Source organism: Grampus griseus, assembly GCF_964374135.1.
Source record: "Grampus griseus genome assembly, chromosome: X".
Taxonomy (NCBI): Eukaryota; Metazoa; Chordata; class Mammalia; order Artiodactyla; family Delphinidae; genus Grampus; species Grampus griseus.
The window spans coordinates 57,536,375-57,561,198 of record NC_138999.1 but is presented as its reverse complement, the minus strand read 5'-3'; the positions used below and the strand labels follow the sequence as shown (position 1 = coordinate 57,561,198).

The following is a 24,824-nucleotide window of genomic DNA, read 5'->3' as shown; positions in this document are numbered from 1 at the left end:
ATTGATACCTTCATTTTACACATAGGACACTGAGGCACAGAGAAGTTAATCAACTTGTCCAAGATCACACAGCTAATGGGGAGTACAACTGGGAATCAAATACAGGCATTTTGGCTCTAGTGCCCTCCTTCTTGATCAGTCCAACTATTGGCTCTCCATACATATTTAGTTATTTTTGTTATTCTTATGGTTATTTCCATTGGTATGTTCTCTTACGCTTCATCTGAAAGCTGCGCTGAGTTCACCTCTCAATGTGACTGTGCACCTAAAACCAGACCGTGGCTGTAGAGTGGGTACATTCCTGTTCTGACAGCCAGCCGGACCAGGCTTCAGGGTGCCCTTGCCCCAAATCTGCAGAGATAAAGCCTATGGTCTGGGGCCACTTCCCCAAACACTGGGCAGTGGGAAAAGACTGAGTTTGCTAAGAAAATAATGGACTTGAGGATATGGGGAGGGGGAAGAGTGAGCTGTGACAAAGTGAGAGAGTGGCACGGACATATATACACTACCAAACGTAAAATAGATAGCTAGTGGGAAGCAGCTGCGCATAGCACAGGGAGATCAGCTCGGTGCTTTGTGACCACCTAGAGGGGTGGGATAGGGAGGGTGGGAGGGAGAGAGACGCAAGAGGGAAGAGATAGGGGAACATATGTATATGTATAACTGATTCACTTTGTTATAAAGCAGAAACTAATACAACATTGTAAAGCAATTATACTCCAATAAAGATGTTAAAAAAAAAAAAAAGAAAAGAAGAACTGGCTCGCATGCTCAGAGCCTAGAAGAAGCCAGGGAGCAGACCGGTGGGAACCTGTAAGGTGGCTGGATGTCCCACAGGTGACAAGGCTCTGCTGACTTGCTCAGTTCAGCCCTTACTGACCCATCACTCTAAATGTCCTCCATTCACCCAGGTCAGCCTTCCTTCTTATATTTCTTCTTTTCTGGCCCCCTCTGTTTTTCTCTTCCTCTCCCTTCCCTCTCCTTGCTCAGCAAGGCTCATAATAACTTGCTAAACCACAACCCTCATATTTCTTATATTTCCACTTACCAGGGAAATTTCTCAGCTGGTCCTGACTGATTCTTCTAATTGATCCTCCCACTCTGGCCACATTCATCTCTTCTCGGGCCCCACCCATCTTCCCCAGGCTGGATCCCCTAACTTGAATCCTCCAGCCCAAAGCCTTGCTCCTTCTCCCTACCTTTACTTGGCTGTCAGAGCCACTAACTCCCTGGGTGAGTCCCTTCCCTTTTCTGGGTCTCAGTTTGTCCATCTGTTAAAGGTTGAAGGGGAGCAGTGATTGTACTAAATGATATCCGAGGAGTTTTCTAGCTTTAATTTGCAACCATTTTATATCTGGTCCATTTAGAAAATTGAATCTTCTTGGCCACTTTCCTCTCTTTCTCTCTCTCTCTCTCTCTCTCTCTCTCTCTCATTTATATCTATGTATATGCACACACACACACACACACACACACAAATGTGTGTGTGTGTGTGTGTGTGTGTGTGTGTGTTCTGAGAACTCTGAAAACACGCCCCACCTGACAGTCACCTCTTGCCTGTTCCAGACAAATTGTCAGAACTAGGGGCAATGGGGACCCAGCCCCAGATGGACCAAGGTTTCTGTTCTCAAGGTGCTTACAGTCAAATTGCAAAGACAAGCATGGAGATAAATAGAGCATCCCTTAGAGTTTCCAAAATGCTTTCATTTCTTTTGTCTCATTTGGTCCTTACAACAACCCTGTGAGATAGCAGGAGAGGAGCTGTTATCCCATTTTACAGAGCAGAGGACTGAGAGTCAACGAGAAGACAGATTTCACCCTAGCTGATCTGACCGGCAAGTGGAGAGCTGAGACACAAACCCAGGTGTTTAATTTCTAGAGCCAGTGGTCCCTCCAAAGCATCATGCTCTCTCGCATTTTCAATAGCTTTGACAATAGAAGCTTTCTGGAAACTACCGGAAAAACTTCCTAAAGTTGGCTAATTCTTAAAAGTGGGAGTGAGGAGTTATAGGACTTTGGCTCTCCATTTTATATCCAGATATTCAGGTTAAAGTCTCTCCTCAGAGAATGTAGTTTATTTCTAATCCTTATGTGAAGGAAATAGCTCCAACACAGGCAGAACATGATCGGTGCTCTAAGACAGATAAACAGTATGCAGAGGATTTGAAGGGGGGGAGGGGACAGTATTTGAACTGACTGTCAAAGAACGGCAAAGGTCTGAACAGATTGAGATGGGTGTGAGGAGTCTCAGAATCCCAGGGACCACAGCAGCTCTCCAGCCCAGCAGCTGTTGCTGACTTCTGCGACAGCAGCCCTGCCTAGAAGGAATTTTTCCTGAACAATTAGGTGCATAGAGTGGACAGGATTTCCTGTTTTCTTTCCTTTCTTCATTTTATATTGTGAGGTACCTGGCCCTGAGTCCCAGCCTTGGGAAACACCTGCTTCACCCACCTGCCCCTCACCTGGAACGTGATCACAAATTGCCCTGGAGATGGGCCAGTCCAGCCAGACCCGGGCAGAAGGAGCCATAGGGACCAGGAGGCAGAAGGGGTCCCAGCCAGGCCTCCCCACACTACTTTTCACTATATTCCAGGATTCAGTATCAAACTATCAGATGATCAGATTGATCACATTTTTGGAAAAACAAGGTCAAACCACTTTCCGATTAAGGGCCATACAACCATAGTGTGTAGGAGATGGAAGGGCCTTAGAGGTCACTCTATCCAATCCCCTCATTTTAATGATGGGGAAGTTGGGGCCCAGAAAGAGAAGATACTTGCCCAAGGTCACAGAGCTGCTAGCCACCAAGCCATCGTGCCTGATTGTAACTTTAGCCCAGCTGATGTGTGACCCTTGCTGTGAGCCAGGCCTCCACAGGGCTCATTGGCAGATATGAGAAAGCAAGCCCATCTGGTCTTTGGAGACTGGAAGTATACAGAGGCACATCTGATACCTCCATCACTCTGCTCGAAGCTGCCTATACACACTGTCTCCCTGGAGTGGACCCCAGAGCCATTCAACCTGGGCCCTCCCCATCAGAGAGGCCCAGGGACTCATTCTTGAGGCCTCAGCTCCTGCCTTCTTAATCTCAAGTCACACTTCTGGACTGGAGAAAACATCTCTCCCTTCCCCCACTCTCCTGCTTGGACTGGTCATGATGGTCACGTTTATAATCATTTAATAACTATTATTTGTGTATTGCCTGGGAGATTATAGAGCCGTCTCACTCCCACTATCACAGTTAGTTCCCACAACAACCCAGGAATTGGGTGTTTGGATCTTTATTTTCAAAGTGAGAAAACTGAGGCTCAGAGAGGTGATCACATAGCTGATAAGTGACAGAGTCAGAATTCAGACCCAGAGCTGTCTGAGTTCTTCAGAAACTGAGCCCTTTTCATCAGCCTGAAGCCACCTTTTTCACTGGTTTCTTGGGGAGGATGGATAGGCTGATAGAAGGATGGAGCAAACAGTTCTTGAGTACTCTCTCTGTATTAGGCATGAGGATGCAGAGAGGAATGAGACAAAGTTTCTGCCCTCAGGGAGCCTACCAGTTCAGTGAGTGCTTCTCAAACTTTTGCACCAGAGTACCCCCAAACTACTGAACAGAATGAACTCATTCCCCACACAGCCCCAAAGAACCGGGGAGCCCATGTAGCCAGCCATAAGTGAGAAATTTCTTGGAAGTCTCCACTTTTATCTTACAAATTCATGTGAATTTTGCATGCTATTCCGTTACATATATTTATGCTTGTTCTAATTTAAAAATGATGTTTTCCCCCCAGATCTTTTAGGGAGAATGAGCTATTCCATACAGATGCTCTTGGAAACATCTGGGAAGAGGTTCTGCTTACCTCTGGCCCAAGGGGACACAGAGACCCCTTTGAGAAGCAAGAGACAGTAGCACGTTTTTGTGTGGTGAAGGTTAAGATTTTGGTGAAGAGGCTGTATGTGTGTGTGTATGCATTCACATATGTGACACATATAGAAGCTCTGTAGAAGCTTCAGAGGTGGCCAGAACTGTTTCTTTTGCAGGACCATGTTTCTCTGGCACCCAGATGATCCGCACTTCTACCCTGTCAACTAGCTGTGAACTAGCCATGTTCCTCAGCCCAGAGACCAGAACTGGAAAGGACACTAGGTGTTCTGGAAGGTTTTTTTTTCCAAAAGACCTTTTGCTTTGGCCATTTTGGTAACTGTGGTTGGGAAACAAGATAGCACCCACCTCCCAGCAACAGAGAGCTGAGAGGGGAGAAAGTCAGGCAAATTTACAGCAGCTCATGTGGGGCAATGAAGTAATTATCCTGTGAGAGATACTTAGGGACTGGCAAAGTGCTTCCCTGCTTTTGCTCGTTTTCTCAAGACAAGAAGCATGTACTTTGCAAAGTCTGAATGCTGTTCTGCCATTTGCATGTTCTGTTAATGAATTCATTATTCATTCTGGGTTTTTTGGCTTGGTTTTAAAGGAAGGTTCTAAGTGCCAGCCTACTTTGATGATCCTCAGGGAAACAAGAAAAGGTTCTTGGACCTTCTCTTGGGCCATAGGTTAAAGGGAACAGGGCATCTCTGGGGGCCAGATGTGCTGATAACAGCAGTGAGATCAAAGTATGATCAAAGTGCCACGTGGTAGATGCGGGGGGTGGGGGTTGGTGGCAGGGAGCATTGGAGATTCTGAAACAACTGCCCCTCCCCTCCTTAAGGGTCTCCTTTGGCCATTTTCTTTTTCCAAACCTTGAAGGGTTTTGTATTTTGTTTTTAATAAGGAGGCCATTCCCTTCCCCTGTGGAATGTATTCCCTGAAATATCCTGCTCTAGGGGCACATGGACACAGAGTTGGAAGCCTCTGTTCTCAGGAGCCCTACTTCCTATGTTTTCATTTTTCTTCTTGAAACGTAAACCAAATCAACTCTTCCTGTTTCTGGTTTGGGGATGTGGAGGGTCACACAGCAGGGACCCTCTAGCAAACAGGTCAGAAGGGGCCTCTGAAAGCTGCCCCTTGGCTGCCCTGCCATGGGAGGAGGGCTATAGGAATGGAATTTAGTCCCACGGAAAGAGGAGGAGAACAGCATCCAGGCTGTGATGAGGAAACAGCTCTGCTTGCGATGCCAGTTTGCTCGCCTTTGCCCTTACCTCAGGCTGATGGAAGCCTGTACACCACGGAGCTTTCACCAGCTGAGCTGCTGATCTTCAGCACTTGGGTACTGTCAATTGGGAGTAAGTTTAGGGAAGAGTCATCAGGACTGTGAGAAATTAGGAGTGGGAGCTGTTCATCCTGTGGAAAGACAGATTCTGGGAGAATAGTATACATGAGTGGGGACTTGGGTTCTGGCCTCAGTTTTACTGCTAAGTGCTCTTTGCTGTTTTTCAGATCACCTACCTTCTCTGAGCTTCAGGTTCACCAACTGCAATGGGAGTATTGGACTGTATGAGCTACAAGGTTCCTTCCATCTCAGACTTTGGGAAATTCTAAATGCCATCAGATTAGTCATAGGGGAAGAATGAATAGAACAACTTCATGAGACTCCAAGGGGTGAAAACAAGACCACTGGGTGGAAGTTGTGAGGCAGATTCTGGCTGCATATAGAGAAGAACTTTCGACTGAGTACAGGATGAAAAGGGATGCTTGACGATACCTGGAGAGTTTGGTCTGAGCCTGACTGGGCACATAGCAGGAATGGTATAAAGGGAGCCTGTTAAGCAGGTGAGCACTGGACTAGAGCAGCGGTCTCCAATATCCACTTTTATGTGGCCAACTTCAGTCTCCAAATGAAATCTTTATGGAACTTCCAAGAGGTGAAATAGATTGGTTGAGTGAAGCAACCCCCCCCAAATCTGTCCTCTCCTCACATCTCCCAGTAAGTCTCTGGGGACTCTACAGTTCCTCGGGTCTCAGTTTGTAAGCCATTGATTAATACGAATACGGTCCTTAGGTGCCCTTCTTGCCCTGAGATGTAGGCAACCTCCAAGTTTCAAGGGTTTGGTGGAAACGTGTTTTACATGGATCTGTACCATTGGCTGCAACTGTTAAGCCCCTCAAAGCCCTGTCTCAAGACAATTTGTCATCTGGAGCCAGTGGGGGCTCTGTGTTCATCTGTAATAGCTAGTTCAGAGCTGAAATGATAGGGAAGAAAGTCTGCTGAGAAAGAAGTCACTAGTCTAATCACCAGAAGTTCCTTTGCTACGCCATCAAAAATAAAAGACAGTCCTTGGCAGATTCGTTGTTTATGTGAGGCCCTGTGCTTAGTTCTGGGAATACAGAGGTCAGTCAGATATAGTTATTGTACACGAAGAGCTCATGGTCCATGGAAGATACAGGAAAGAAAAGAAGCAAATGCAGAACTGCATGATGTGTTATAATAGAAATATGGACAAGATGGGCTTGTCCAGAGGGCCAGAAGATGGCTTGACAAGCCAAGTAGAAGGACTGGCAAAGACACCCACAGTGGAGAGTCCAATATGAGAGTTCATTGTATGCGTAGGAAATTCTGAGTTGTCCCATGGGGCTCAGAAATGTGGAGATGTGGTGTGAGATGAAGTAAGAAAGATAGGTTATTAACTTGTGAAGAACCTTGATTGCCAACGCAAAAAATCTGGACTTTGACAAAAGGTAGGGAACAATCAAAGTTTTTTGAGCATGACCAAATTTTTCTTTTAAAGAGAGAACTCTGGCAGCAGTATGGGAGGTGGACTAGAAGGGAAAGCATGCTGGCAGGGAGACCAGTTAGGAACTGTAGCAACCATCCATGTCAGAGATGCTAAGGGCCAAGATGCAGGGCTATGGCAGTGTGGGTGGAAAAGAAGGGGCAGATTTGAGAAACATTACAGAGAAGTTTCATGGGCTTGATTTGGTGACTGCATGGTAGCGAATGAGATAGGGAGGAGCCCAAGCGATTTCCATGATTCTTGCTTGAGTGACTGGGTGGATGATGGTACATTAACCAAGCAAGAGAATCCCAGAGAAGGAGAAGGTTTCCAGGAGAATGATGAAGAACTATGCTCTTTAGTGTTGAGTTTGAAGGATTCATGTGACCTTCTGGTGGAAGCATCCAATAACGCTTTCCAGACCTGTCATTCCATCTGCAACTCCCATTCCCTCCCCAGCCCCTGGGTAGCTGTCCATGCCACGCAGCCCTTGCTCTGATCTTCTGGATTGGCCCAGGCTGTGAAAATGGCCAACTAAGCTGTGCCTCAGGACATTTGCTTGGCTCGTATCGGTAAGCCTGGACTTGGCTTTCTGTTTTGTACTCCTGACAGCAAGCATCGGGGACCTGGACTTCCCAGCCCATTTTGACCCCAAAGGAAGCTGTTACTCTCCTCCGTGGGTCTGGAAATCCTTCCCCTATCCCAACGAACATCTTGAAACTGCCCTTTTCACTGACCTTATCCCTGCCTCTCCCTCCTTTCAGCCTGACTCTGGCAGGGACAGGGGGTGGAGGACGACACAGAGTAGAGTGCAAAGGACCTTGGGACCGTCTAGTTCAACCTTCTCATTTTTCATACAAGGAAACTGAGGTCCAGGCAGGGGAGGCAACTAACTCAAGGTCACAGAAGGAGTTAATGTCAGACTTGGGATTAGATCTTAGAATTTTCAACTCACAGTCCAGTGTTTTTTACCTTGGCTGAATTCACTGCAGACCATGGTTGAAAGATTTCCTGTCTCAAATGATAATCAATTCCAGATACCCCCTAAGTCGGTTTTTATACTATTCCAAGTTGCTGGGTAAAATATCTGTCAAATGCTAGATAAGCTATGCCCTGCAAATGTTCTTCATAAAATGGCAAATGTTAAATGGCCAGATCTGTCAAGAATTAGTTACAGTAATGATTTGGTCATTTTCAAAAGAGAGGAAGTTAATTGAATTATTATTATTCTGATGATTTTCATAGACTCAGTGTTTTGGTCTATTCTCCTCTTGAGCCTTAGAAGTGACGTCTAAGAGCAACTTAAATAAATGCATTTAATAAATGTATTAGTTTCTATTTTTTCCCTTTTAAATTAGTCTCTCTGCCCTCTCAGAACTGGAGGGAGGGGTCTGGGCAACTGATGGACAAAGTCTGGTGCTGAGTCCAAGCCTGCAGCCAGGCTGGAGCCAGTTGGGTTGGGGAGCCAGGGCTCTTGTTACAGGCCAACTATTACCCCACAGGTCGCCTCAGCCACTTCAACAAGAGAGCTTGAAGAGAAGCCCTGAATGGCTCCAGGCAACAAAAGGAGCCTTGTGCACTGGGAGCAAGGGGCCTCAGGGAGGATTTGGTGCAAGGGCAATGGGAGGGAAGGTCAGCAGCCTTCTCACCTCTGTGGACTGCTAGGAAGGGGAGCTAATGAGTTAAACACAAGTGTAGGGTCTGCAAGTCAAGAAGTTGTTGAATTTCAGAGCAGCAAGATACCTTAGAGGTCATTTAGACCAGACTCTTCATACTATAGTTGGGAACAGGAAGGCCCAGAGAGGGGAAGGGGCAGGCCCAAAGTCACACAGCTGGTCAGGGGCAGAGCCAAAACTGGAACCTAGAACTTCTGGTGCTCTACTCAAGTGTTCTCACTTCAATACCTGTGAGGCAGTTCAGAATTGTGGATTTTGTTTGGAGGGAAGGGGCTCCTTTTAGGTTCCAGAACCTATTTCCATCTCAGGAGCAATTCATCCCTAAGTAACACAGCATAAGGAGTATGGAGTGATGCAGGGAGCCCGGGAGCACCTAGTGAGTCTTGGAGTGAGCTCCAAAGGTCTAAAGGCCTTCTTGACCTGCCGGTTTGTGTTACCGCTACCTCTGTGGTTTCCAATGCTGGGTATATATGCATGGGATGGTTTGGAGTGATACACTGATGTTTTGAATTGTGATAGATATATTTTGAATTCAATATGCATTAGGAAAGCTGTAACTAGTACCTCAACCCTTCATTTCATAGATATTTACGGCTTAAAGTGAGGTTATCGTTTAAAATCGGGCTGAGTTAAAGAAACATAATAAGTACATAATGGCACAGGACGAAATAGTGGCAAAAATTGTGAAGCTGGTTCACCAATAAGTGAAATTTGGGAAACATTGTGCTAGTGGATTCTTGGGTCATGATAGCAGGACGACCAAAGTTTATTCAGGCTATCCTCCTGGGCCTGGGCAGCATTACATATGTTGAAGCCAGTGGACATTCCTAATGTTCTCCTGTGCAGATGGTGCCAAAGGTTTGCTCTGTCAATGAAACCACTAGGACAAAAGCAGTAGTGTGGCAGAGAACCCTTTGATTGACTAATCTTAATAGGAAGAAGATTACATATGAAAAGCATACTCAATTATCAGCTTTGAGTCAGTGTATTGGCTTCTCCTTCTCTAAAATGTCCCTGGTCAGTCTTCCCCTCCACCACTTCTGCTCTACTCTGGTGGAACTTGTAAGACTGGCATATGAGAACACAACAGGCTCAATGTACAGATAGAACACTGAGAGTTAGAAAGGGGAAGTTTCTTAAGATCATTCAGCCATGAGTCATACAGTCAAGACTGGATCCCAGGTCTCTTGATTCCCAAACAAATGCTTATTCCACCACTGCTCCACATTTCCTGCCCCGCAATTCCTTCTCCATTGCCCCCCCCCTTTTTTTTTTCCACGGTACGCGGGCCTCTCACTGTTGTGGACTCTCCCGTTGCGGAGCACAGGCTCTGGACGTGCAGGCTCAGCGGCCATGGCTCACAGGCCCAGCCGCTCCACGGCACGTGGGATCCCCCCCGGACCGGGGCATGAACCTGCGTCCCCTGCATCGGCAGGCGGACTCTCAACCACTGCGCCACCAGGGAAGCCCCATTGCCCTTTTTGCACACTCCCCTCAATCCTACTCCCAACCCAAATCAGGCATCTATCTACAGCCTCCACTGAAGTCTTGGCTAGTACAGCTCACTTCCTCTAGAGCTTCAAAATTCATCAGGGGCCCAAGAAGCTGGTAACATTGGTCACATCCAAGAGGATTGCTGGGTGGTGGAGAGACAGAAGTGGGGAGATTTTTATTTTCATACCTCCTGAATTTTAAAACAGGTGAAGTCATTAGCTAGTCCAAAAAATCAATAACTGAACAAACCAAGAGTTATCTCCCTCCTTGAGCTGTATCTCAAAAATAATCACATTTGCTCAGCACTTTGATGGGGTTTTATTGTGGTTTTTTTTGCCGTACGCGGGCCTCTCACTGTTGTGGCCCCTCCCGTTGCGGAGCACAGGCTCCGGACCCGCAGACTCAGCGGCCATGGCTCACAGACCCAGCCACTCCTCTGCATGTGGGATCCTCCCGGACCGGGGCACGAGCCCGTGTCCCCTGCATCGGAGGGCGGACTCTCAACCACTGCGCCACCAGGGAAGCCCGTGCTTTGATGTTTTAATGCTCTACCTCTTGCGATCCATGCAAGACCCCAATCCAATAAGCTCCATTTTACAGATGTGGACACTGGTCCAGAGAGAGGAAGTTTCATGCCTGGGTCCACGCAGTGAATTGGTTATGAAATTTGGTATACAATCCAGGTCCTTTGATTGTCAGTGCCTCGCTGCTTCCACTGCCATATCCACATAAACTCTTAATTTGTGCCAGATTGTCTTTGGATCAGCCTGAGACAACGTGTTCACACTTGCCCTTAAATAGACATTTTCAAACTTTAACCTAAAGAAGTAGCACAAAAATCAGTCCCAACTCAGTTCTGCAGGTGGCAATCTCTTCTGCCTGACCCTGCCCTCTAAAAGACACTCCTCTTTCCTCTAGAAACCACAGACCACCCGACCACCTGGTGCCCACCCTCCCGGGATTCAGCACTGGCAACTCATCCTGGCACAGACATTCTAATGAGGCAACTTGGCAGTTGCTGAGAGTGCTTTTGTCTCGGGGGGTGGCGGGGGTCACTATTTCAGGGCCTGAGGGTTTCTTTTTAGCCTTTGCAGCTGGTGTCTCTGAAATGGAGAAGTTTGTCCTTCCCCCAGTATGGGCAGCCCAGAGATCTTGTGCCCCCAGAAGTCTCTATTGCAAAGCAGGAACTGTGCTCAGCAAGAAGCCCTGGAATGGTGACACGGGAGGTTTGGGAGGGGGTGCGGCACAGAGAAACAGATGTATGCTGTATGCTGATCAAAGCAGTGTTCCTGCTCCAAAATAGGTCCCCTCTCATCTGCTGTCATGGCAATGTAAATAAACACCTCGCCCTGCTGGCTCTTCTTTTTGAGCCGCCACCACCCAAGAACTCAGGGTCCGAGGTGGAAAAGTCCTTGAGGGATAACCAGATCCCCTCTCTGCCTCCTGGTAAGACTGTGTCCAAACCAGCTCCAACAACTTGGGGAGGTGATCAGGAGCGAGGGCTCGGGTTGTCTCTTCCAACATCTTCCCAAGATGCCTCGCACAGGCGCTTAGCATGCCGCTTCTTAATTGGTGTCTTTCTGTTTCCATGACCCCCCAGCCCTAATTGCTGTCTAGCAGCCATGCTCATTCAAGTCCTGAACTCATCCTGCTGAAAACCTGAAGCCAGTGGAAATGGCTGAGATCGGGCTGAAGCCAGGAGGATGACCTAGATGACCTCAGCAGAGCCTGGTTGATGCCAGGAGTCCAGGCTCTGGCAGCAAATTCATTCCTGGCCAACATCCTTCTTTCTCTTCCTCCCCAAAGAAGTCATCCCCCTCTAGACAACTGTGCCCTCTTCAATGGAAGGGAGTTGCTCCAGAATGCCACCCACTTGTCCACACCCAAGTAGGACACCAGAGGCAGAAGGCAGATAAGCAGTCAGCCCCAAAGAAACTTGTTAGAGAGGAAAGGGAAGGATTTTTCTCTCTCAAGCCTATATATATATATATATATATATATATATATATATATATATTTATCCCTTCAGTCCTAACCAACCCTCTTGGTAGACTTCCACACAAGGTAAGCATTGGAAATATCACACACTGAACTCCAAAAGCCAAGTCTCTTTCCTTCACCCTCATCTTACCTGTTCCCTTTCCCAACATATCTCCCACCCTAATATACTTCCCAGTAGAAAGAAGGCATCTGAGAACAAGGGAAGCATATGGGTGGCTGCCACTTGCTGATAGCTCTGTAGGGAGATCCTCCCCTGGCTCCCTGGCTGGAGAAAACCTGAGAAATACAGAAGTTCTGCATACCCACTCACTTCCAAAAGACCAGGCTGAGGAGCCCAGGAAATGCCCACTGGAGGGAGACAGAGAACATCTCCAGCTTCAGCATCTAGGACATCGGCTCCACGGCCCAGGGACCCGATCAGCTAGTCTGTGAGGACCACTGAGAAGCTCAGTGCCATTGCGTGCCACTTCTGAGCCCTACCTCATGCACTTACCGGCATTCTTCCTCCCCTGCAGCAATGGGAAGCACTGTAAAGGAAACAGAGAAGAAATTAAGGCATTGCAGAGCCCTACACAATATCAGAACTGGAAGGAATCTATGAAGTCAGCAAGTTCAATCTACCCATTTTACAGGAAGACACATGGAGGCCCACAGAAAAGGAAAATGGAGTACAAGTAGGGAGCAAAGTGGAGCTTAGAAGCCCAGACTCCTGACTGCCCACTCCATACTACTTTCTCCCACTCCACTGGCTGACTCCTCTGTTTCATGTCATTCTCATGGAATAAGAGCACCCCCAAGTCAGGAGATCAGAGGCAGTCTGTGCAGGTCACAGTACTGTTCCAAGGCCTGACAATAAAAATTATCAAAGAATCAGTCAGCATTTGCTTGGAACATGCCATCCTTGGTATAGCATCAACCAGGTTAGAAGCAAGGTATGTTGGTGGGAAAAGCAGTAATTGGAACTGGAAAGCTGAAGTTCAGGGCCACCTTCCCCTATTTATTGGTTATATAACATTGGACATCACCCATAACCTCTTGAAACTCACTTTCTGCATCCATAAGTCTAGGATAGTAATAATCCCAACGTCACAGATTTTGTGAGAAATTGATATACACAAAAGCATTTTTAAATGATAAACAATATTATAAATTAATTTATTCAACAAATATTTATAGAGCACCGATGCCCTACAAGACACTATAATAGGATGCTAAGGATATAGCATAGATTTAGACAGATAAGGTCCCTGTCCTCATGGAGCAGAGACAAACAATAAATAGGTAAACAAATAAATCAATAAGGAAATCACAGACATCTCTAAGAACCAAGAAGGAGAAACTTTAAAAAACATGATGAAGTAGAGAATGATAGGGTAGACAGAATAGGTGGGGATTGCTTTAGAAAAGGTGACCAGAGAGCATCTCTCAGGGGAGCTGAACTTTGAGCAAGGCCTGGGTGACAAGAAGGAGCCAGCAATGTGACAATCTGGGTGCAGAACGTTCCAAACAGAGGTTGAGAGAGTCAAGGACCAAATTTTGCAGGATTTTGAAGGCCAGGGTGAGGATTTTGGCTTTGATTCAAACGATGGTAGGTAGCCATTGGAAGGCATAGAACAGGAGAATGGCAAGATCTTACTTCCATCGTAGAGAGATCACTCTGGCTGCTGTGTGGAGAATGGATTTTGGAGCTACAGAGGAAGCAGGGAGGTCTCTTAGGAGGCTTTTGCAGTAGTGCAGGTAAGCAATGTTGGTGGCTTGGGCTAAAATGATAGTGGTATAGATGTGAATTCAATAGTTAAGGAAAGAAAGAAGGGCTCCTCTTAGAGGTAGAAGGGTTTTCTTGCCTATTCTCCTGGCTTCATGCAGCTAGTCTCTAAGCCAACCAAAATATTATAAGGAAAGGAGTTGCCACAGTACTTTTTATCTGTCTTATCACTGCACAATGATTGTCACACCAGGTGCAGACACTTGACTACAATGATTTCTAGTCCCAGGACATTAATCTCAGCTCTAGATCACTCTGAAATGACCAAAAGTCAGATCCACCCTTGTAGACCACAAGACAAAATCTGGTGAATCTCCAACCCACAATTGGCCACAAGAGAGTGTGGGGGTAGGAGGTGTCCCCCCTGACTGTTCCTTGGAAAAGTCCACAAGGGATGTTAATGTGAGGGACATGGACAGTTCTAGAATGCGATAGGTGTGAAGAGAGGGGAAAGACCAATCGAGAAAGAAAGATATGAAATTCTCCTACAAAGTTCCAAAGTGGACCCATGATTAAGCAAGTCAATATAATTCTCAGTGGTGGACAAAAGGGGAGTTAAAAAAAAAAAGGCTGAGGGGGTGGGAGGGAAGGTGGAAGCAGGGCCTTGTGAGGTTCTAAATGTGACAGTTCTGGAATATTAGGAGATGAACTGATGGGTAGGGCACACTGTTACTCTGTAATCCTGTTCTAGTCTTATTAAATTCCCTCGTCTCCCACCCTACCCCCAACGCACCATAGGTTTAAGAGAATTAAAGATCGTTCAGGAGCTAATTAAGCTTTAAATTTACACAGGCATTTACAGGTTACAAATAAGTAAACGTGTTTGGCTATCACAAACATGGTAGGTTTTCTTATACTCATGTGACACATAAAGAACATGAGGCCCAGAGAAGAGAAATGACTTTCCCAAGGCCACACAGCTAGTAAATGGCAGAACCATGTTTACAGTTTAGGCTTATGGGGCTCCCAGTTTTATTGCATCCTATTCTTTTTCACTCTGGGTCCAGGATAACCTGGCCTAGACCAGGACCATGAAACTCACTTGGCTTTGGGCCCTGATCTTGGTACTATTTTGGTAGCTGAGAGGCTTACAGGGAAAACTGAGGTATGAACTTTTACATCAGAGAATTTTGCTACAGGGCAAAGGTTCTTTTTGTTTCTGGGTTGTAGAACATATTCCTGTCATGTGGAGATTCTGGACAGAGGAGCCAGGAGTCCAGCAGTTGCAGAAATAGGCACTCTGGAACAACCGGAATTGGTGGTGACAGTCTTCCCATCCAGTGTGCCATTCATTCATTCATTCGTTCATTTACTATGAGCCTCTAAAGGCCAGGCCCTTTGATAGGTACCCAGGGATTCAGATAAATTAAACATGTTCCCCGCTCTTGAGGAATTCACAGCCAGGTGGGGACAAGGGGGTAGGCCACAAGTATAAATGATCACAATTCCATGTAAGTACTGGAAAAAAAGCATGGCCAGAAGAGCAAAAAAAAAGTCAAAGAGGTGTGGAAGCATGAGGTTTAAGGAACTGTGTATAGTCTGGCTGGAGAGCAGAGTGCCAGACAGAGAGTAAGAACTATGTGTGGAGCAGTGGTCAGGGCCAGATCATGAAGAACCTTGTAGGTCAATGTGATAGAACTTGAACTTTATCCAGAGCCCAGTGGGGAGCTCTTGAAGGGGCCTAATCAGGGGAGTAACAGAGTCAGGTTTATGTTTCAGAATGTTACTCTATCTGTTGAGTGAGGAATTCATTGGGAATGGGGGTGGGGAAGGTTAGGCAAAACTTGACACGGGGAGGCTGGAGCAGATAGGGTCAGTGGCCTTTGGGATAGAAAGGAGGGGACCAGTATATGAACTGTCTATATAATGGAACCACAGTAAATGACAGGATATGGGAGTTGAAGAGAGGAGTCAAGGATGAGTCCAAGCAAGGTTTCTGGCCTGGGCAACCAGGTGGATGGAGGTGCTATTAACTGAGGTCAGGAACAGAGCAAAAGGCCTGGTTGGGGGTAAGTGGGAGGGGAATCTTCCTTTTGTAATGAATCTCGCTCTGAATCTCTTGGATTTGAAGCCTGTGTGCAGCATCGACTCAGAACTATGCAGTAGGCCCTGTGGTGGACCTGCAGATACAAACTTGCACAGAAGCAGATATGGACCTTACACATGAGGCGCTTGCCATCTAGTGGGAGACAGAGTGGCTAGACAGAAAGAGACAGATCCAGAGTTTTTGACAGAAAAAGGGAATCCTGTTCAAAGAGTGAAAAAAGAGGGCCACAGCCCAAAGGGGGATGGAAACAGGAAGTTGGTTGCTGGGTGAGAAGTTGCGGGATCTGAGAGGGGTGGTTGGAGTAGCAAAAGCTACTGACAGGCTTTGTCCAGACCTGAGGAGTCCTCAGCATCATTGGCGGGTTTGGAGCTTGCTCTCCCAGCATCCTCTATGCCCAGCCCTTACCCTGCTATCTGAGCACAGGCTGGTGGGGACTTTTCGTCCTTTCCTTGCCTGGCTTCCCTGCTCCCCCTCAACCCCTGGCCAGCCCTGTGCCACAGGCCCCAGCCTGGATCTGGTCATGAGAGCACGTTCTTGACATTCCAGCCTCCCCCAGTCCTCTCAGCTGGGCCACACAGAGCCCTATTCACAGCCTGACCCCTCCCTCCCTCCTGAGTGGGCTCTCACTGCCCTCAGACCCAGCCTGTGTGTTGCCAACACAGACTATGGCCACTGTGAGAAGCAGACTCCCCTGATCCCTTGGTAGCTGATTCCTCTGTCTCTTGGGGTCTCTCCGTCGGGAGAAGGTGCAGTGGCTTTGGCTCCTTGTATGTGCATGAGAGTACATGTATATTCTATGCACTCAGCCAACTTCCTCTAGGCTGGGCCTAAAATAGAGGCTGTGTCGGACTGGACACAGGGGTGGATAAGACACAGGCTGGGTCCTTAAAGGAGCTCACAGTACAGCTTGAAGGTAGCTGGGTACATGGACTGCAGTGTGCATGCTGGGGCTGGATTGAGCCTCAATTGGAGTATTAGTGTCATGGTGTCACTTTTAAACCCCATTCCATGGCCTGGGAACATGTGCTCATGTTCAGGGTGTGATATCTGCTGTGAGTGAGATGCTACAGCCCTGAGGGATGCCAATCTCTCCCCTGGGAAGGACAGGGGAGACATGGTTTAAAGTGGGACTGAGTGACATCAGGCATTCTGGGCCTGACCACATGCCTTTGACCAGTTCTTTGCTGGGCCTCAGACTTGTTGCCTGTAATAAGTGGGTCCCTGACCATTCTTATCCTTCCATCACAAGGAATAGGGTGAGGGACAGTCCCAGCTGGGAAAAGACACTGGAAGAAATGACTTCGAGATGGCCTTTGTAGAACTCAATCTGGGACAGCACTTTGAGGAATCCCCAGAGGGGATTTTTTTCCCTTCTCTGAGGGTGCGAGCTGTCCCAGACTGGCTTGGAATGTGAGCCTCTCAGAAGTCCTGACTCTCCTTTCCCACCCACCAGAACTACCATGGTCTAATACCCCACTCATCCACCCCCAAGAGGGGATCCGACCTGTAGCCTTAGGAATGCTGATCTGTATATCATTTTATAACTCACCCTGTGACAGATAGCCTGCTGCCTTGGGCTCTTTTTGCCCTGATCCCTTCCTGCCAGTCCTGGTGGGGTGTCCTTTGCTCCTTCCCCACTCCCCACTCCTCACCTGGCCTGAAGGGCCACTCCAGGCCTGGCTCCTTGCCTTTGAGCCCCTTTCCCCCCAGCCTTCTCCAGCCTCGTGACCTACTGCCCTCCCCTCCTCCACAGCAGGCAGAGAGCCGGGCCAGAGAGGAGAGAGAGTGCAGCTGCAACCCCCAGGGGTTCTCTGGATAATCTCAGGAATGTCACATCCCAAAGACTTAACTTTCCCACCAGCCAACAGGGACCCTCCTTCCTGCCCAGAGCTTGGGAGTCCTTCTAGGAGAGGGGCCTTAGATGGGGTGAGTGCAGGAAGGGACTTGGAGGGAGGAGACGCAATGGTTCCAGGGTGGAATGGGGACTCTCTCCCAGACTCTGAACTAATTTGGCCCAGGGTGGGAATAGGGGTGGGGATAGGAGGAGTGAGGGGAACGGCTTAAACAACTCACTTTCAAAGCCTCAGTGTAGTAACATCAGTGTTTCCTACTGTCTTTATCTCCACAGGATGTCCCCAAATCTAGGCTCTCCTCAGGCAGGTAGAATTTCTCCCTATTCTATGGATGAGGAAACTGAGGGCCCAAGCTACGAACCCAGAATCACCTAGAGCAACCTATAGACTATCTTCAGATTTAACTCAGACTTTCTGAGTACCTACTATGCAGCAGGCACTTTCACATATGTCACCCTCGCAATCAGTTTTGAAGTGGAGACTATTATCCCCATGTTGTAGATGAGGAAACCGAGACTCAGAGAGGGAAAGAAGAGGCCGAAGCTGGGCTTGTGGGTCAGCATTCCATTTCCGGCAGCTACTACATTGTATCATTATACCACATTCTTCTCTCAACTCTCAGGGGGACCCAAGCCAGAGTAGCTGGAAAGGCCAGGGAAAGTCCTCAACCCATGTTCATTTCCAGGGCCTCAAGCCCTATTCCCCAAATGCAGAACTTCCTTTCCTCTGTCCCTTGGCAGCTGCAGCCTTGGAGCTGCCGGTCTAGCTGGACTCCAAGGTCCCTAGCGGCAGTGGCAGCTCAGGGGTGGGCCAAAGGGATGCAGTCCAGGAGCTCCACTCCCCAACCCCACTGTGAAACCTCTGACCCCACATCCCAGCACAGACTGCCTGAGCTGCTGCTCCCTGTTATTGTTACTAGTGATTTGGAAATGCAGGCCAGGCCCTGGCTCCCAGAGCTTCCCAGGCCTCCAGCTCTTCTCCGGCCCTAGGAGCTGCTGGGAGGACCAGCCTCTAGCGCAGTTTCATTTCTCTGAACCTGGGCTCAGCTCCACTCCCCAGGGACCTTGAGTAGCAATCACTGACATTTGGGAGCAGTTCTTTTTTTCACTTGGCTTAAAGGTTCAGAGAAGAAACGCACAACCTAAAAGTTGAGAATTATGTTTTATTTGGCAGTCTTTCTGAGGACTTCAAGCCTGGAAGACAGCCTCTCAGACAGTTCTGAAGGACTGTTCTGAAGAGGTAAGGGAGAACCCTGGATATATGGGGTTTTTGCAACAAAGAAGTTGGAACATCAAAGGATTACCGTTAATTAAAGAAAACCAGACATCTCAAGTTAATGCATTTAGCACTTTTCTATGTATGGGAAGATGCAAGAGTCCTGCTTTTTTTTTCAGTCAACAATATTAAATATAATGAGAGTACCGGAGCTGGAAGGACTTTCAGAGATAAATCAATCTAACCCCCTCATTTTATAGGTGGAAAAAACTGAGGCAGAGATTACATAAACATAGTGGATAGAACATGGGTTTTGGACTTCGATTACCTGCGTTTAAAATCCCAAGTTTATCACATAATAGCTGTGCGACCTTGGATAAGTTTCCTAAAAGTTCTGTGCTTCAGTAAAATGAGGATGATGAGAATAATAGTACTCACCTTGCAGAGTGATTGTGATGGTGAAATGAGTTAATATATGTCAAGGGCTTGGAACAATGTCTACCACATACTGTGTGCTCTATAAATGTAGCTAATATCAGTTCTAACTTTCTATAGGGCTTTGGGCAGGGGAAAAAAACCCTGGCACTGCCAATCTGCAGGCTTTTCCACTTCTTCTGCCTCCACCAGCCATATCATCAGGCCTGTCCTCTACCACCAGCAGCCCCCACTCATACTCCTTTTGGTACCAAAGAAGCTGAAGGCAAAGTAAGAATTTGTGTCCAACACATGAGTCAGAGTCAAAGCCTTGCTTCCTGCTCCCCATCTTACCTTGCCAGTGCCCATTGCCATCCTTTTGCCTTGAGGACTAGGTGGTTTTGCGCACACAGGAGGGGGTGCTTTAGAGTGTGTCCTTGGGTGAACTCAGGAGAGCCCTGTGCACATCTGCAGTCATATGCCAGGCTGTGTGAGCACATGACTGGGGAAAAGCATGGTGTCGCTTGTTGGACTATAACTGGGTGGCCAACCTTGACAAAGCTTCCTAGTTTACAAGGGAATTTTCTTTTTTTTTTTTTTTTTTAATTTTTTTTTTTTTATTTTTTTAACATCTTTATTGGGGTATAATTACTTTACAATGGTGTGTTAGTTTCTGCTTTATAACAAAGTGAATCAGTTATACATATACATATGTTCCCATATCTCTTCCCTCTTGCGTCTCCCTCCCTCCCACCCTCCCTATCCCACCCCTCCAGGCTGTCACAAAGCACCGAGCCAATATCTACAAGGGAATTTTCTATCTGTGATTTGCTTTGTCTCCCATAGAAGCAGTTAGGTGAGACAGGGTTATTACCACATGCCTTTATGTGCATGTGTGTGGCATGTCCCGCTGGTATTGCTGTTATATTCTACCAGAGACGAGCTGGGTTTGGATTTTGCCACAGAGCAGTAGGGAGACTACAGTCTACTACGCAGACCGTGTGTGGATCCAACTATGTCCTGACACCGTGTGTGACCTTGGGCACATCTCTTCCCCTCTTTGAGCCTCAGTTTCCTCATCGGTAGTTTGGAGGGAGGAAAAGGGATGAAGGAACAGATGACCTCTATGGACCTTGCCATCTCTGATATTGTGTGACTATCTACCTCTGTTATAAGGGGAAAGAACTGAGGGCCAGCAGGGAGTATTGTCCCTCTCAAAGTCACCTAGAGGTCATGGCTGAGATGGAGCTCCAGCTGGATTCTCTACCTGCCAGGCCAGTACCCTCCAGGACTTGATATGCCCACCTGATACAAAGACAGTAACATGAAAGAGTATCCATGTTCCAGGCACTCGTTATGTGCATCACACCATGCTAGTTGCTGGAATGGGGCAAAAGGACACATCAGAGAAACGGTCCCGTGTGTACGCGTGTGAGTGTGAAGCTGGGGGGACTCGCATGCATATATGGTACTCTGCTGAGAAGTCATGGATACCTTCTCAACACTCATTGGTGTCCAGGGAAGATACATCAGACACGGACGGAACTATTTACACTGGGTTCATCTCACATCCAAACGCCTTGCCCCTTGGCTACCCCTAACCCCAGTGCAGCTCAAAGCAGTTCTGGGCCTTGGCCTGACCTCTCGCCACCTTCCCAGTATCACTGAGGTGTCATCCTTCAGCTCCCAAACAGGTTGTTTCTGGTCCTGGAGTCAGACAGGGCCAGAGGAGAGGGCTGAAGGGGAGTTGTGGCAAAGGAGAAGACAAGACCTGAGACCTGAACCCTGGAATTGCCAAACATGGAATAACCTTGTTCTTTGCTTTGACACCCCCGGTGTACAGTTCTGAAATCTGTTTCCAACAAGTCATGTGTGTTGACCACCTACTCCACGCCAGGCACTTTAAAGACACAACCTCCCCGAATCCTCAGATCATCTCTGTGAGGCAGGCCCCGAATAGTGTCATTTTGCAGGCAAGGAAGCTGAGGCTCAGAAAGGACTTGCTCAAACGCACACAGCTAGTATGTGTGCTTGTGTGTATGGGGTGGGGGCTGGGATTCTAAGTTTCTCTGCTTCCTCCCTCCTCAAACCTCCTCAGTTGATGGACAGCTCCATGTGGTGCAGGATGCTGGGGGCTCGGTTTCCCTATTAGGACCACGAGAAGGTCGAATGAGACGTCTGAGATGGCCCTTTCAGCTATAGCAGGCTTGGCCACAGCCATGCCCCTCTCTGCAGGCAGCTCTTGCATTTGCCACAGCTCCCCTCCTGCACAGCCATGCAATTGCTCAGGAGGGGAGCCGGCTCAGAGAGGGAGGGTGGCTCAGAGCAGCCCATGCCCCTGAGGCCTCAAAGCAGCAGCGTTGGAAAAAGAGACACAAAACTCAAGGTGTGCGTTAGTCTGGCAGGCTGCCTCTTACCCCTGAGATCTAACCATGTGTTGATTCGCATCTGCCACAACACTGTGTGTGCACATGTGCCTTTCCACCGTGTGCATGCTTCTGTATGCCTCCATAATTGTGTGTGTGCCTGCAAGCTCGTGCATGGGAGGGTATGTATTTGTGTGCGTGCGTGCCTACCTCTGTATGTGCATGTGGGCACGTATGTGAGTCTACATGCTTGTGGATATGTAATATCTGTGTGTGCATATGTGATTGTGTGTGTGTTTGTCTCTATGTGCATATGTGTGTGTGCATACGCTTGAATGGCGTGTCTATGCATATGTGTGTGTAGCTGAGAGTGTGCAGAAACGCATGTGTAGGCTCCATCTTTGTGGACATGCACGTGAGTGAATGTGTGCATGTGTGCTAGTGTCTGGGACCTGGGATAAAGGGCCCTGACTTTCTCTTGGGGCTGTCCGGCCCCAACAGTTTCTAAGAGGCTGACATGGGTTGGGAGCATTTGCTGGGAGTCTGACAGATTGGAGTAATGAGTGCAAAGGGATTTAAATCCATGCCAAGCACCCAGAATGGTTCTCCAGAGAGTGGACAGTGGTGCCAGTCTGGCATCCAACCTCACGGGTACTTTCACTTCCCACTTGTCCTGTTCTTATCATTAGACCCATCCCCCATCATCCCCTCCCCACCCATCCCCACTGCCATCGCAGCCACCTTCCTGGCCTTTGCATCACTACTTGGGCCCCTCCACACCATTTCCATCCAAGGCTGCTGGAGTGCTATTCTTAAAACTGTCCACTTAATTATATCCTTACTTTACTGAAATCCCCTCATCCCCTAAAACAGCAGTCCCCAGACTTTGGAATTTCATGAACGAGGAAGATAATTTTTAAATAAATGAGGAGGGGAACAGTCAGGGTGTTGCAAACTTTTTTATTTTGCTGAGGACAGGTATTCTAAAAACCTCACACTCCTATTTCATAAGAGAAAGATCATTTGAACCCCACCCCTGTAAGAAGGTCATTATAATCTCTAAATAAGAATAGTCCTTTGAGTTGAATTAATTTAGCTTTCTGAAAACTGCACTGCATCAGCCCCATTCTTCTCCCGTTTTACCGCAGATGAGTGAAAAGCTCATTTGGGACTCTCACTAGGTGAGGACGATGAACACACAGATCAATTCCAAATTGTATGGGAGGCAGCCCCTGGTTCCCTCTCTCTAGCTCCTCTCCCCTCGAACCCGGCACTTAAGGCACATGATGAAACCAGCCCCTCCCCCAACCCAGAACTTGACTGCCTCCAGACTCTTGCTTATGAAGTTCCCTCTGCCAGGCATGCCTGGAATGCCCTTCCCCCCTTTTTGGACTGACAAACTTTTCTCTTCCTTCAAGCTCAGCCCAAATGTGACCTCCTGTGAAACCTTTCCAAGTCCCTCCAAGGATCCCAGCTTGACTTTCATCCTGTCTTGTATAGTCAGGCTAGTTGTTTAAAAGTCTCCCTACCGAGTTCAGCTGTGGGAAGCCATATACTGTCAAGAAGAGTATGGACTTACTTAGGAGTTCAGATCCCAACTCTGCCAGTCATATCTGAATGACCTTGTAAATATTTCTTAATCATTCACAGTGTCCATTCCCCATCTATAAAAGCAGAAAAACAATGGCTTGTGGTGAAAATCACCACCACAGTTTACGGACTGAAAGTGCCTATGTCTGATACATACCAGATACTAAATAAATATCAGCTCCCTTGTTTTCTAGAGCAGAAACCATGCCCTCCACATCCTCATGGGTGATGCTGTGCTCGTATATTCCCCGTGTCCAGGATACAGCAGGCACTCAGCAAACATTTATTGGCCCACTAACCGTCTACCAGAGTGTCTGGCATATGGTAGGTGCCTGATAAAGATTTGTCATTTTCTTACCTCCTTTCTGCGGACAGAAGTCATGACCCTTTTGTTTTTTTGTGTAACTCCTATGGTGCCTAGACAGAAGCCATGTCCCTTTTGTTTTTTGTGTAACTCCTATGGTGCCTAGCACAAAGTAGGTACTTCCTATATGTTGAAGGAAATTAGTAACAATAATCATAATAATAGTTACCATTACTCACATGGTATGGATGCCACATGCCAGGCATTACGCTAGGAACTTTACACATATTATCTCTTATATTTGAATACATTTAATATGTAAGCAATAACACCAACCTCACCACCCTATAAGGTTGGTGTCTCTATTGTCTTTATTTTAAAGCTGAGGAAACAGAGGCTCAGAGAGGTTAAGATTCTTGCCTTTGTGACAAGGCCAGGGAAGCAACAGAGGTAGGTTTTAGAAGAAGAGCCAGCTAGCCGACTTATTTTCGTGGGAAAGCAGCAGAAGATCACAGAGCTGGTGACAAAGGCAAGACTTGAACCCAAGCCTTTCTAGCTCCAAGGTAGTCTCAGAAGCCCATCTGCCTTCCAGCCAGCACACAGTGGTCCCCAGCTGCCTCCTTCAAACCAGAGCAGTGGGCTGGGCTGGGTCTGGGTAGCCTCTTACCTTCACTTTCCTGAAGCAAGCCCAAAACACGTCCAACAGAGGCATGGTGGGGTGAGGGGAGCTGGCAGGGCCCAGCAGAGCTCTGCTGGGCACAGGCCTCTCCCTCTCCGGGGACCAGGCTACCCGGGACCAGGGTCTCGGCAAGAGCCAGCCCTAGCCCTGCGCTCCATCAGCCAGCTCAGCTCGGAGAGGGAGGAGGCGGAGAGCAGCGGCCTGAGCTCAGCTCGCCTGCACTCCAGGCGCCTCCTGGAGGGCCCGAGGGAGGGAGGAAGAGAGGCTGAGGAGGAGGGACCAGGAGGCGGGTCACTGATTCAAACTCGCACCGTTAACCAGTTGGCTGGGACTGGACAGCAATGCCAGTTGAAATTCCCCAAACATTACAGTTCCGAAGCTTGGAGCGTCCGCCCACTGTGGCTCACCCGCCGGTCCCGCCACCTGCACGCTGCCTCCTGCAAATGACACACCAGCCCTTCCTGGGGGCCTCTGGGTAGAACCCAGACTGCACAGGGGCATTGGAAAGAGTGCCAAGGAAAAGGACCCAGGGAGGAGAGCCCTCAACCTGGGCAAGACCCAGGCTGGTGTGGAGACAGTCACAGAAGGGGAAAGTCTGTGGCCTTAGGAAACCTTCTCTGACAGGAGGCTCTGGGCCCTGGGTCCCAGGGTCATTCTCCCACCCCGCTCTAACGTCATGAATCATGAGTCACTCTGGCACTTTGGGGAGACCCCTCCTTACTGGGCCTCAGTTTTCCCAGCTGTACAATGAGAGGCAGGCTCACAGGTTGCTAAGTGTCAA

At 48.0% G+C, this 24,824-nt stretch overlaps 1 protein-coding gene across 1 annotated transcript in view; it reads right to left on the bottom strand.

Annotated features, from left to right (window-relative positions):
• Nucleotides 1-24,076, bottom strand: part of STARD8 (StAR related lipid transfer domain containing 8) — a gene marked incomplete at its 5' end in the record, with an annotated part of 71,014 nt that extends 46,938 nt beyond the window's left edge. Inside the window, 2 exons of the mRNA XM_082681550.1 lie at nt 12,304-12,337; nt 24,032-24,076. Coding sequence (XP_082537676.1) covers nt 12,304-12,337; nt 24,032-24,076 — 79 coding nt within the window. The remainder of the gene's footprint in view (nt 1-12,303; nt 12,338-24,031) is intronic.
• Nucleotides 24,077-24,824: the final 748 nt, after the last annotated feature.